Source organism: Euphorbia lathyris, chromosome 10 (genome assembly GCF_963576675.1).
Source record: "Euphorbia lathyris chromosome 10, ddEupLath1.1, whole genome shotgun sequence".
NCBI classification, from domain to species: Eukaryota; Viridiplantae; Streptophyta; class Magnoliopsida; order Malpighiales; family Euphorbiaceae; genus Euphorbia; species Euphorbia lathyris.
The window spans coordinates 15,182,626-15,195,775 of NC_088919.1; the positions used below are offsets into that span (position 1 = coordinate 15,182,626).

At 31.1% G+C, this 13,150-nt stretch overlaps 1 protein-coding gene across 1 annotated transcript; it reads left to right on the forward strand.

Annotated features, from left to right (window-relative positions):
• The first annotated feature begins 7,349 nt into the window (after positions 1–7,349).
• On the forward strand, positions 7,350–11,255 carry LOC136209942 (F-box protein At2g32560-like). Its single transcript, XM_066001577.1, has 5 exons — positions 7,350–8,139; positions 8,212–8,291; positions 9,238–9,410; positions 9,491–9,565; positions 10,897–11,255. The coding sequence occupies exons 1-5, from the start codon at positions 7,441–7,443 to the stop codon at positions 11,082–11,084; spliced, it is 1,215 nt and encodes a 404-aa protein (XP_065857649.1). The 5' UTR covers positions 7,350–7,440; the 3' UTR covers positions 11,085–11,255.
• The last annotated feature ends 1,895 nt before the right edge of the window (positions 11,256–13,150 follow it).

The following is a 13,150-nucleotide window of genomic DNA, read 5'->3' on the forward strand; positions in this document are numbered from 1 at the left end:
CTGTTATTAAAGCAATTAAGGACCAAAGTTTGAATGATTCTTACTTAGCAGATATTGTAGGTGATTGTATCAAGATTTTTCACGAGTTAGATAATGTGTCTATGTCGTTTGTTAAACGTTCAGCGAACTGTGCTGCTCATTGTTTAGCCAAAGCAGCCAGTTCTTCATCTGTTCGTAAGGAGTGGTTTGGAACTCCTCCTTTTTTGTCTTCTATTCTTTTTACTTATATCAGCCAATAATACTTTCGTTTATTCAAAAAAAAAAAAAAATTTGTCACTTCTTATTTACAACTCATGTCACTGCCTTATTTACAAGTTTGTCATCCCTCTACCCTTGTCACATTTTACCTTTAACTTTGCCCCTTTAATTATTTATGTAATTTTACAGTTAGGTTATGAGATGATATAAATTCATCTATTTTTTTTGTAATCAATTTAACTTTATATTAATCAAAATTATAATATTTTCTTTGAAGTTTTTGTTAATATTTATACCTTCAACAATGATGATTTCACTATTTCTATGGATTTAGTCTGTGAATACCGGGATTTAGGAGGTGTTTGGTTGCTCCTTTTTATGCTACTGTTTGCCTTTTAATTTCAAAAAGGAGAATTTTAAGTGTTCGGTTAGTGACCTCCTATTTTCCTTTTACATCTGAAAAGCAACATTAGGTGTTTGGTTAGTGACCTCATGTTTATTTTTTACACCTAAAAAGTAGTCTTTTACAAAAGCAAAAAATCTCTGTTTTTTGAAAAAATAGCATTTTCCAAAAGCAAACAGCAAACAACAACAGTAAACAGTATGTATAAAAATTAATGCAGAACATGTATGTATAAAAATTAAGGTAAATAATTTATTAGTCCCTACCTTTTTACCCGACACACTATCTAGACCTCTATTTTGAAAAACATGTTGTAAGGTCCTTATTTTTTTTAATCAATATTAACCATTTGATCCTTCTGTCTATTTTTTTAGATTTTTAACCGTTATATTTGACATAAACAGATAGACAGAAAATAACGGAGTAACATGGTCATTTTGTATCGTACTATGACTATTCTGAAAGCTAAGATATGTTCGGTTAAAAATCTAAAAAAAATAGGCAAAAAAACCAAAGAGTTAATATTGATAAAAATAGAAACCTTATAATGTGGTTTTAATAATATAGGGACTAAACAATGTGTTACATAAAAAGTGAAGATTAATAAATTATTTACCTTAAAAATTCTTGTTAAAACAATACATAATTTTGATTTATACAGGGTGTTTGTTAGAAGAGATATAGGAGGTGGAATAGGGATAAAAAACACGAGATAAGTTATCCCGTGTTTGTTTGGGAGATAGAAAAGTGAGACGGATGAGGGATAAGCTTCTTATCCCTCAAATCCTATACCCAGGAGGGGGGTGGTATAAGGAGGTGGGATAAGCTCCTGCGATTTTAATAGGATGAAAAAGTCCATCTTATCCCTTAAATTAATGTTATGTAGTTTAAATAGGGTTAAAATAGTAAAATGTATTATTTTATCCTTATCCGTATCCCACGTACCAAACATTGAATAATAATTCTCGACTGTCATATTTTTATCCCTATCCCAACCATTTATCCATATCTCTATCCCAACCTTTATCTCTATCCCTATCCCAATAGAATACCAAACGCTCCGTTCAACCAAACAACCATATCCCATTTCTAGAAGCAAAATAAACAGAGAATAATAAAATTCGAAAGTATTCCATTTATTTCTTATTTCTTTCTGGGTTCAATTTCATTAGCGTCACCCGAACCAAGCTCCCTAAATTATTGTGAAACAAGGATATTGCTATTTACCGTCTTCAAAATTATTTATCACCGCTTCCATTTTGGACAATTTTGCCATTTTCCTAAAAAAAATTCAAAACTGATTTTTTTTTTTTAGAGAATCAGCCAAAATTTGGCCTAGACGGATGCCGCATCCGCCAGTGCCATGAAACGGGTGGATGCGGCATCCGCCCCTGCTATAGGCCGGGCGGATGTGGCATCCGCGTAGGTCAAATTTTGGCCGTGCAAAATCGTAAAACTTTTTAGTGACGAAAAATACTAAATCGTTCAATTTTTTGCAACGAAAAATGTAAAATCGTCAGAAAAATATGCATTATTTTCCTGAGTTATTTGATAAAAAAAACATAAATTTTAATATTTTCGGCTCGTAATCATCCATTTTCGGGATTCGGGTTGTCACACATCAATTATTTTTATAATTTCAATTATTGTTGGTCGGGTTTATAATTTTGCAGAAAGAATTTTTAGTTTTTGATCAAATAAAAACACCGCTAAACCCAGTGGCGAATACATGATTAGTCGGTTGGGGGAGCCGATTTTACACGTCCGTCCGGGAATTTTTTTTTTGCTAATTCGAACTTGCTTAATTTTTTTTTTTGTATATATGCGTGTTATATAGTTTGAATGGTCAAGAACCAATTTTAAGGAGACCTAAGAGACAAAAAAAATTGGAAATTTGAATTTATGGAGGCCTAACAGGCCAAAAAAAAAATTAAAAATTTGGATTTAGAAAGGCCTAACAAGCCAAAAAAAATTAGAAATTTAGATTTAGAAATGTCTAACAGGCCTAAAAAATTTAAAAATTTGGATTTATGTAGTACCTAATAGGTCTAAAATATTGAAATTTTGAATTTTGTACAAGCCAAACACGTCATGGGATATATTTAAATTTTTTTATTAGTTCAATATTAATTTCTAAAAAAATTATAACATTTTTACATTTTTTTATTTTTAGTTTTAAATTTTTAAAATTTAATTTAGAAATTAAGTTGTTTGAGTCTCAAAATGAAAAAGACATAATAAAAATAAGTTATGAAAATAAATAAATAAATTAATAATGGTAACATAGTTTTATAATTATTGAAAAATAAAATTTAAATAAATAAACACAAAGTGTTTTAACCATCTAATCTACATTTAAACAATGAAATATTACTACACAAAATGTATATATACTAATATTTAGGGGACGGAAACTACTCATGACCATGGTATTCTTCATACTTCGTTACTAGTACTAGTACTACATTGTGAGTGACAGCAATTAAATTGTTTACTTTGTATTTTTTTACTTTAATGTTTTCTTTTCCCTTTTTTCCGATAAATCCGTACAGGCTTCCAAAGTGCCAGCTGTTCCAATAATTAAATAGATTTAGGCAATCTGGTTCTGGTTCTGGTTCTCTCCCAAGTGGTTTTGGAAATAAATGTCTACGTTACTCCATCTGTTTCAAACTATCAAAATAGATCGCATTTTATTTCAGGACCATTTATATTTATAAAAAAATGTACTAAATATAATTGGTTTAATACTTTTAATTAAAAATTTTGTTTTTTTTTTTACAACTATTAAATTTTTTGTTATTGTTATACTAATTACATCACTTATTAATGTAGTACAGTATCATTAGGATGGATGAAAAAAAAACTTATTGTCTCACATAACGTCTAAAATTATGTAGATTTATCATTAAAATTGTCAATTAAAAATAATTTTATTTATAACGTTATAAGTTAAATCAATTTAAGAAATAATTCATCAAACTGTATTCTTGTAATGAATTTTATCATCTACACTTTAAATGTACGCCATTTTATTACTCATCAGTATAGATCATAACATATAATTAGAACTTTAAATGTACGTCATTTTATTACTCATCAGTATAGATCATAACATATACTGTAATTAGAAGTGAAAAAACAAGTAAAAAATACACCATTTTTTTTGTACGAGTTGGATAAAAAAAAATTCAAATATTTCGCCAAAATAATAAATATCAATCTCCAGTTCTATTATTAAATAACAAAAATATGATTTTTTTTTTAACCAACTGATATGTAGTTGGTACAGAATAAGAATTAAAATATTGTGTTTTATAATAATGTCTAAAATTGTCTTAACTTGTCAATATTATGGGTAAAATTGTTCTTAGTTGCCAACGTTAAGGGTCAAATTGCATCATCTTAATCGTTAGTGGTAAAAATACTCCTGACTATAAACTTTAAAAGTATTTTTGTATCTTATCCTTATAAAAATACTCAGAGCTTATATTTCGTAAAAAAAAATCAATTCATTTTTTTTAAAGAATAATTAATAATCACTAAGAATAACAAAACAGAACATGATGAATACAATATGGAGGACTTAAAGTCCATTCCAAAAATTGTCGCATAGAAAGACTAGGCCTAGGTAAAGTATGAGTTATCATATTCGTAAAACGATTAATATAGTTGAATTTCACGTCGGAAAAAAGGAAGTAATGTACTTTTACACTCATCAATAATGACCTCATATGTCGAGCAGAAGCTGGAAGGATTGAAATAATCAACAACGGTAGAAGCATCAATTTCTATCTCAACATTGTCTAACCCCCCTTCCTTTTAATTAACCTTAATGCCTCCCTTATCCTCACAGCTTCACCTTCTTTAGCTTGGAACAAACTCGAGACTAGACAAAGAAACAATCCACAAAAACACTCTCCAGAATCCCTTAACACAACTATAATCCCCAAAATACCATCTAGGAGTGACAACAACATCCACATTAACTTTATAACGAGAATCCTGCCAATCCTCAGAATCCATTAGTCTAGTCTAAGACCGTAAAATAAAGCAAGTCCCACTTCCAATAGCATAATTGCAAATATTGGAAGGCCTAGCACGTGCATCCTGCCAATCTTTTGGAGAGCAAACAACCAGGCAAAAAATGGTAGCAACTCCCATATGCTCGTCACTCCACGCCAATTTATTTTGACCAAATCAAACACTCCATACAACTATAGCCCACAAACAACAACTTGCAACATTGAGCACAAAAAAAAACATGTCAAACTCAATCCTTAAACCAATTCCCAATATAATTAATTAGATTATTCAAACTAGAAAGATCCCAAATAACCTTAGTAAAAGAACAATCTCGGAAAATACGAAGAACATATTCGTACTCAACCACCACAGAAAACACAACTTATGTTAACATTTATATACCTAGTTAAAACATCAACGGTTAATGTTCCTACTCGAACTCACCTCATTGGAAAGCATGTTAGCGTTCTGATTGAGTGCCTTCTTTGTATGAACAACGTCGAACACGACTGGAATCTCTCTGTGGAATGTTTGTACACAAAGAAATGTTGGGTAACAGTTCAGTTACCTGCTCCTAGAGCGACATGGGAGCAAGTCAAAGATTGGTTTCTTGATCTGCGTGAAGCACTGAATCCTGAATCTATATGTTTCGACAGTGGTTCTCTGATCAATTTGCACACAGATGAATGCTTAGCTTTGGTCGAAGTCATGCCGGAATCCAAGCGACGACGTAAGAAGTTCAATGCAAGTTTTACATGATTGGCAGTAAGGGCAGATGACCATTATTGAATCTGGGATGAGTGGGGATCAGATTAATAAGGAGAACCATAATTTCTAGAGAAAACTAGTAGAAGGGCGGGTGAAATGCAATGTAGATGCATCTATTTTTCAGACATCCTCTCGTTTTAATATAGTATTGTTCTAAGTAATCATGAGGGCATGTTTCTAGCTTGTTATAGCTTGATCTCAAATGGTTTGATATCGTCCAAGCTGACTGAAGTGTTGAAGTTACGAGACAAAATTGTTTGGATGTTTTCCTTAAGCTACAACAATATCGATTTTGAAGTTGATGCAAAAAGAGTGGTGAATAATTGGTGCTCAAGCCACAATGATCTTATAGAGTACGGTGAAGTAGTTCAAGACATCAACAAACTTCTTCAAAATCGTTTGACTTGTTCAATGATGTTTGTTTTTCTATTAGCGAACAAAGTTGCTCATGAGTTAGCTCGTCATTCCCGTTTCAATATTAATTTGTGTTTTTCTAATTTTTTTTAAAGAGTACATGTGAGTATTTATTCTTAATAAATTGATATTTCCTCTAAAAAATACTTATAATAACTATATTATTTATATAAAGTTGAAATTTGAGACATTGTTTATTTTCTTATCTTTAAAATACAAAAAAGTTGGAAGAGATATTTTTCTAAAAAAGAGTAGTACAGTATAGTAGTATTTTATTGGATGTAGTGTCTGAATGAAACAGTGGCGATATTAAAAATGAAAAATATAAAATCAATGAAGGTGTCGTTGTGTGGTAGTCTAACTACCAACAATTTTAGATTTGTCGGTTGTGACTTCCTTCAGTATACGTCTTTTAGTTTGCCAAACTGTCTTCTTTTCTTCCTCTCCATTGGTGGAATCCAATTCAATATTTAAATTTTTTATAATATGGATACAAAAGTACAAAATCAATTAATTTAGTGTTGGATCAATTTGCAAAATAGTGGTTTAAAACACTTTTTATAAAAATAGTTTATGCACAAAATTTTGTTTGTAAAGTAGACGTTGTATTTTATGTAATTTATAAAGTTAATATTTTTAATTACTATAATAACTGTCATTTAGTAGTACAAATAGTAGGAAAAAAACAACAATTTTTAATCGAACCGCGTAAAAAATAAATTCTAATTTGCAAACCTTTAAACTACGAAAATAGATTGTTTTCGCAAATTAGTTAAACCATTTAGAAGATGGATACCGACTGAGGAGAAATGTTTAATAATTAAATTTTGGTGTAAGGTGCAAAAATACCTCTAATGTTTATTTTACCTCATAACGTTGAAAATAGTATAATTTTACTTTTAATATTGGTAACCAAGAGCAATTTTACTCCTAATGTTGATAAGTTTTGTCAATTACAGAAATTATTTATCGAATTTTCTTTCCGATCATGAATCTTGTCATCTACCTTTCATATGTGCTCCATTTTATCACATCACAAACATATTGAACAAAAGAAATTCAAATATTTCGTCGAATTTAAAAATATTAATCTTAATTCTATTATTAAATCATAAAAAATTATAATTTTTTAGAATCAACTTACATGCAATTGATACATAATAAGGAACAAGATATTCGTGTTTTATAATAATGTCTAAAATTGACCAAATTTATCAATACTAGGAGTAAAATTGCTCTTTGCCTAAATGTTTGAGGTACTTTTCCACTTTGTCACTTAGATTTTATTTTCAATTGAAACCCTAAATAAAATAAGCTAAGAGTAATTTTGTGTTTTCAAGTCATTTTCATGTTTCTTGGGTTGACCCGAGTACAATCCGAAATTTTAAGTGTAACTTTCAATTGACCCAAGTTTAACACTAACACTAAATATTAAATATTTGTATTGTCTTAATGTCGTGTAATCACGTCGTGTGTAATTGGATGTGTGGTTACGGGACCTCTATTTTGTACTTCAATAAATATGTATGTGTGGTTCTTCTTTCATTTGGTCAATGTTTTCAATAGCTTTTAATTTTAAGCTTCTAAAAAGCTTGCTGTAAGACCAACCCATTTCATAATTTCACTCCAAGACAATGGTTCTCTTCTGGATTTTTTGCTTCCCTTTAATATTCTTCTTCAAGTCATTCTCTTTCAACTTCAAGCCACCATTATTGAAGATTCAGAGGAGGTTTTTGTTGCCTCTTATGTTTCTGGAGGAATTTATGAGTTTCCTTGTATCTTTGTTTCACAAAGTAAGGTTTTTTAGTGTCTCCTACCAAGTATCTGACAAAATGCCGCTGAAAAAAACTAGTCTTGTTCATGTGGAAGAAGAAGAAGAAGCACAGACTGAGACTACCACTAGTCTTCTTGTTGATTTGCCTGAACTGGCCTTGGATTGCATTCTTCAGAGACTTCCGGCAGCTGGGTTGTGTAGTATGGCCGGAGTTTGTAGCTCTTTGAGAGAAAAATGTGTTTCTGATCATTTGTGGATCAAACATTTGAATTCTAAATGGGGGAGGCTAATTGGGGATGTTGCTTTCAATGAGTGGCAATGGCGTTTATCTTCAAGAAAAAAGCCAATCCTTGATGATAATTATGATGATGATCAAATTGGTGATCAGAAGAGTTTGTTTACTTCTCTTGCTACAATTCTCCCGTTTTCTTGGATTAAGCCCAAGATTGAAACTACAATTAAACCAACAACTTGTTTACCAAATGATTCAATCATGGCTTTGTATCTATCTCTTGAAAGAGGGAATTTCTGGTTCCCGGCTCAGGTCTATAATCGTGAGGTAATTTATTGGTTGCAGGCCATAAAGTTAGTGTTTTTATGAGAAATTTAGTGAGATTGTTTGTTTTTGCAGAATGGTCATGTTGGGTTTTTGCTGTCCTGTTATGATGCACAGATCAGTTATGATTCCCAGAAAGACACATTTCAGGCCAGGTATATATGTAGAAACATATTTTAACTCCTTTCAATATCTGCATCTGTTACCATTTGATACAATTGAATTTGTAAAGTAGTGCTCCGACATCTGAAGAGGATTTCTGGGATGTTTGAACTAAGACAAAGAAAAATATATAAATATAAAGGCCATTGACCGGCGACTCCCTCAATGCTTAAGTCAGTAGTGTATAAGATTTAGAGCAGTGAATAATTGGAGAGTAATTGCAATAAATGTGTGTATACATGTACATTGATTATAAAGTTGCATTCTATAGTCAAGGGTTAATACTGTAAGTCCGTGCTTGAAACTTAGCCTAGGTTCTTTGGAGGACAGGTGTTAGCTTCTGACTGGTGGACGTATGCTAGGTAATTAGGAATATACACGAATTAGAGTTTCTTAATCTTAGGCGTGATTGAAGGGTCCTGATCCTTTGGTGGATGTATTCTAGGTAATTAGGAATATACCCAAATTAGAGTTTTTTAATCTTAGGTGTGATTGAAGGGTCCTGATCCGAAAAGGATTTAGAGAGTGTCCCATTGGTCCACGTGTATAGGATTAAGCACTTTTGGGAGTAATTGCAATAGATGTATGTACGTACCTTAACTTGCATTCTATCTATAGGGAGCCAAAGGGAAAGACGGTCAATCCTTGCTCGAAACTTACCCTAGATTTCTTAGAGGACAAGTGTTAGCTTCTGACTAGTGGACGTATTCTAGGTAATTAGCAATATATCGGTATTAGAATTTCTTAATCTTAGGCGTTATTGAAGTGTCCTGATCTGAAGAAGATTCAGAGAGTGTCTCATTGTTCCACGTGTCTCGAGAGATGTTTATTGTTGTTTAATTTAATCCAACTTGGTGGTTTTAGTATGAGGATACATGGATACTGATATCTTTCCGACTATTTCACCATTTAAATCTTTGATTTAATGTTGTAAAACAGATACTCTCCTTATGGGAGGCGAATGATAGAAGATAGCATAAAATGGAATAGACTAAGAGCACCACCTGTTGATATTTCTGGCAATGATCTTCACATTTCTGATTGTTTAAATGAGTTGAAACCTGGTGATCATATTGAGATTCAATGGAGAAGGAGCAGAGAATTTCCTTATGGTAAATCCTAATCCTTTTTACACGGACAGACTTGTAGTTATCTCCATTTGAGATTCAATTTTGTATTTGTAAATGAGCAGGGTGGTGGTACGCTGTGGTTGGTCATATTGAATCATGTGATGGGAATCAACATCACTGCGGTTGTCATTACAGTGGTCAGTAAATTTTGTCTTTTACATTCTAATTTTCTTCACTAGAATTGTTTGAAAGTAAGCCAATTGAACTTCAAACATGTATCTGGATATTCCAAATAGGTTCTATGTTAAAAGGAAACGGACACCGGAAAACGTTATTTCTAAGAAAGTTTAGTTAGGAAATGGAAAAGAAACGAAAACAGGAATGGACACGAAACACGGAAATACTAGTGAAGAAGAGTTTCCGTGCAACATAACAGCACTCTATATAGAAAAAACTTAAAAATACATTTCCTTTTTCTTGTGTATATTCCAAATTCATCAAACTTGAAGTTAGGGGTGTAAATGAGTTGAATGGTTCATGAGTAACTCTCGATTTATAAATGAGTTAAGCTTGATTACAGCAAAACTCGGATTAAAAGCTCGCGAGCAGGCTTGATTATAGGTTCATGAACAAGTTCTGTTATAATGTTCATGAACACACTCACAAGCAAGCTTGGTACGATTATTTTCTTAATTATAAAGAAATGTAAAACAATATAGTTTTGTGTAAACTTTAGTTTTGTAGGTTCTAAAACTATGTAGTTTTATGTTAAAGAAAGGCTTAATACATCATTTGCCTCCTGAACTTGTCCAAAAAGTTTGATTGACCCCCTAAACTTTCAAAGTGTCTAGATAGCCCCCATCAACTTGTGTAAAATGTAATCAATTGATCATTCGGTTGCAAAAAAGTGAATTAAATGCGGAAGAATTATTGCATGTGTCTTAAAAAAAGTAAAACGACCAAAATCGGGATATGCAGTTTTAATTTATTTTTGAATTGTGTAATAATATTCTAAGACGTGTGGAATACATCTTCCGCGTTTAACATACTTTTTTGCAACTAAGTGATCAATGGATTACATTTTACGTAAGTTTAGATGGCTAAATGAACATGTTATGCAAGTTGAGGGAGCTATCGGGACACTTTGAAAGTTCAGAAGGCCAATCAAGTTTTTTTGGACAAGTTCAGGAAGCAAATGATGTATTAAGCCTTAAAGAAATCTCAAATGAACATAATTAAAGAGCTGTTTGCAAGTGAAGTTCATGTACATAATTAACGAGCTGTTCGCGAGCAAAGCTTTTGAACAAGCTCGCGAGCAACTCACGAACAAGATCTTGAGCAAAACTTATGAACAAGCTCACGAGCAACTCACTAACAGGATCTTGAGCTTGAACTCCTCAATTTTCTAACGAGCGCTCAACTCGATTACAGTCCTACTTGAAGATAAGAACTTTTCTGTTACTTGCCCTGTTGCTGAAACAGCAAAATTGAACTGTAAATTTTCTGAGTTTGATGGTCTAAGTGACAGATAATGTGGTATTGGAGTTCAAGCAATACCCTCCTGGATCGAGGTGGAGACAAACGATGATAAGCAGAAAGGATCATAAGGAAGAAGGAAACGAAGCAGATGGTTTCTATGGTGGAATTAGGAGACTGCAAAAGGAGGAAGATATCTCAAAATGGAAGCAGCTTTGGCCGACTGAAGTTTCTGAATAGCTATAGCTCCATAGAAAATATGGCTTTCCTGTAAATATCTCCCACTTTGACAATGACAAATCTAGGCAGGTGATGATATTAGGAAACTACTAATACCTTTTTATTCAGCTTATACTTATTGTAATTATAGGATAACACTCCTAATGCAGATGGAAATTTTATGTTTTTTCAGTCTTTTCAATGATTTGAACATGAAAGGTTGATATGCATATTATATAGGGATGTAAACGTGCGAGGTGGGGATTACATTCCCATCTCTATCTCCGACCTATCAGGAATTTCTATGGGAACATATCTAGTGGCACAAAGAAAGATAAAAATTACCTAATCTAATAACTTTAGAAAGAATAGATGTTAAAAGGGAATTAATCTGGAAATCCGCAAGGGTCCTCGTGAGGACATATCGAGGACGGGATCTCCATAAGTTGGGGATATCTATTCCCGTCCTTGTCTGTTCCCACTTGCAAAGAACAAAACAATCTTTGTCCCGCAGAAATTCTAATTAGCCCTAACGGGATGGACCCTGACATGATGGTGACATGGAATTTCCATGAAACGTAGCTGAAAACTGATAACGATATATTATTATGTTGAAAATTTTGATTTTAAAAGTATTTCATGTTTTCATATCTATTTCGAACTAAAAAACTTTTGGAAATTTGTACGAAATTTTGTAGGTCATGTTTTCATAATTTAAAAAAAGTTAGAAACTCATGTTTTAAAATTTGAAAACTCTAGATGTAATTAATGTGTTGTTAGAAGTAACACTTAATATTTGAGTGGTCGTCTGAACTTATCCAAAAAGCTTGATTTGGTCCCTGAATTTAAATCCTCAAATCTATAAAAACATCGTAAATATGTCAAAACAGAAAGTTAACTAGTTTTTGACCCGTGCGTTGCACGGATTCATCTTAATATATAAATATTAACAAAAATATAATTAATAATTACAATTAATTATATAAAAAAGGAGGAAGTGACACCTCAGCTCCATCGTTACTGTTTTATATTATATATAGATATGCAAAGAAATAGAGATATTTTAGGGACTAATTTAAATTATGTAGAACTTTTAGATATAGATATGCAGAGAATTAGAGAGATTTTAGAGATTAATTTAAATTCTGTAGAACTCTTAGATATAGTACGGATAAAATAATCTTTTTATAAATAAATATAATAATATAACTAAAGTTAATATATTATATTTTTTATTAGTAAAAAAGGAGGAAGTGACACCTCAGCTCCATCGTCACTGTTTTATATTATATATAGAATATAGATATGCAGAGAATTAGAGGGATTTTAGGGATTAATTTAAATTATGCAGAACTTTTAGATATAGATATACAGAAAATTAGAGAGATTTTAGGGATTAATTTAAATTATGTAGAACTTTTAGATATAGATATGCAGAGAATTAGAGAGATTTTAGGGATTAATTTAAATTCTGTAGAACTCTTAGATATAGTACAGATAAAATAATCTTTTCATAAATAAATATAATAATATAACTCAAGTTAATATATTATATTTTATATTATATTTTTTATCAGTAAAAAATGAGGGAGTGACACCTCAGCTCCATCGTTACTGTTTTATATTATATATAGATATGTAGAGAATTAGAGAGATTTTAGGGATTAATTTAAATTTTGTAGAACTCTTAGATATAATACGGATAAAATAATCTTTTTATAAATAAATATAATAATATAACTGAAGTTAATATATTATATTTTTTATTATATTTTTTATCAGTAAAAAAGGAGGAAGTGACACCTCAGCTCCATCGTTACTGTTTTATATAGAATATAGATATGCAGAGAATTAGAGGGATTTTAGGGATTAATTTAAATTATGTAGAACTTTTAGATATAGATATGCAGGGAATTAGAGATATTTTAGGGATTAATTTAAATTATATATAACTTTTAGATATAGATATGCAGAGATTTTAGGGATTAATTTAAATTATGTAGATCTCTTAGATATAGTACAAATAATCTTTTTATAAATAAATATAATAATATAACTAAAGTTAATATATTATATTTTATATTATA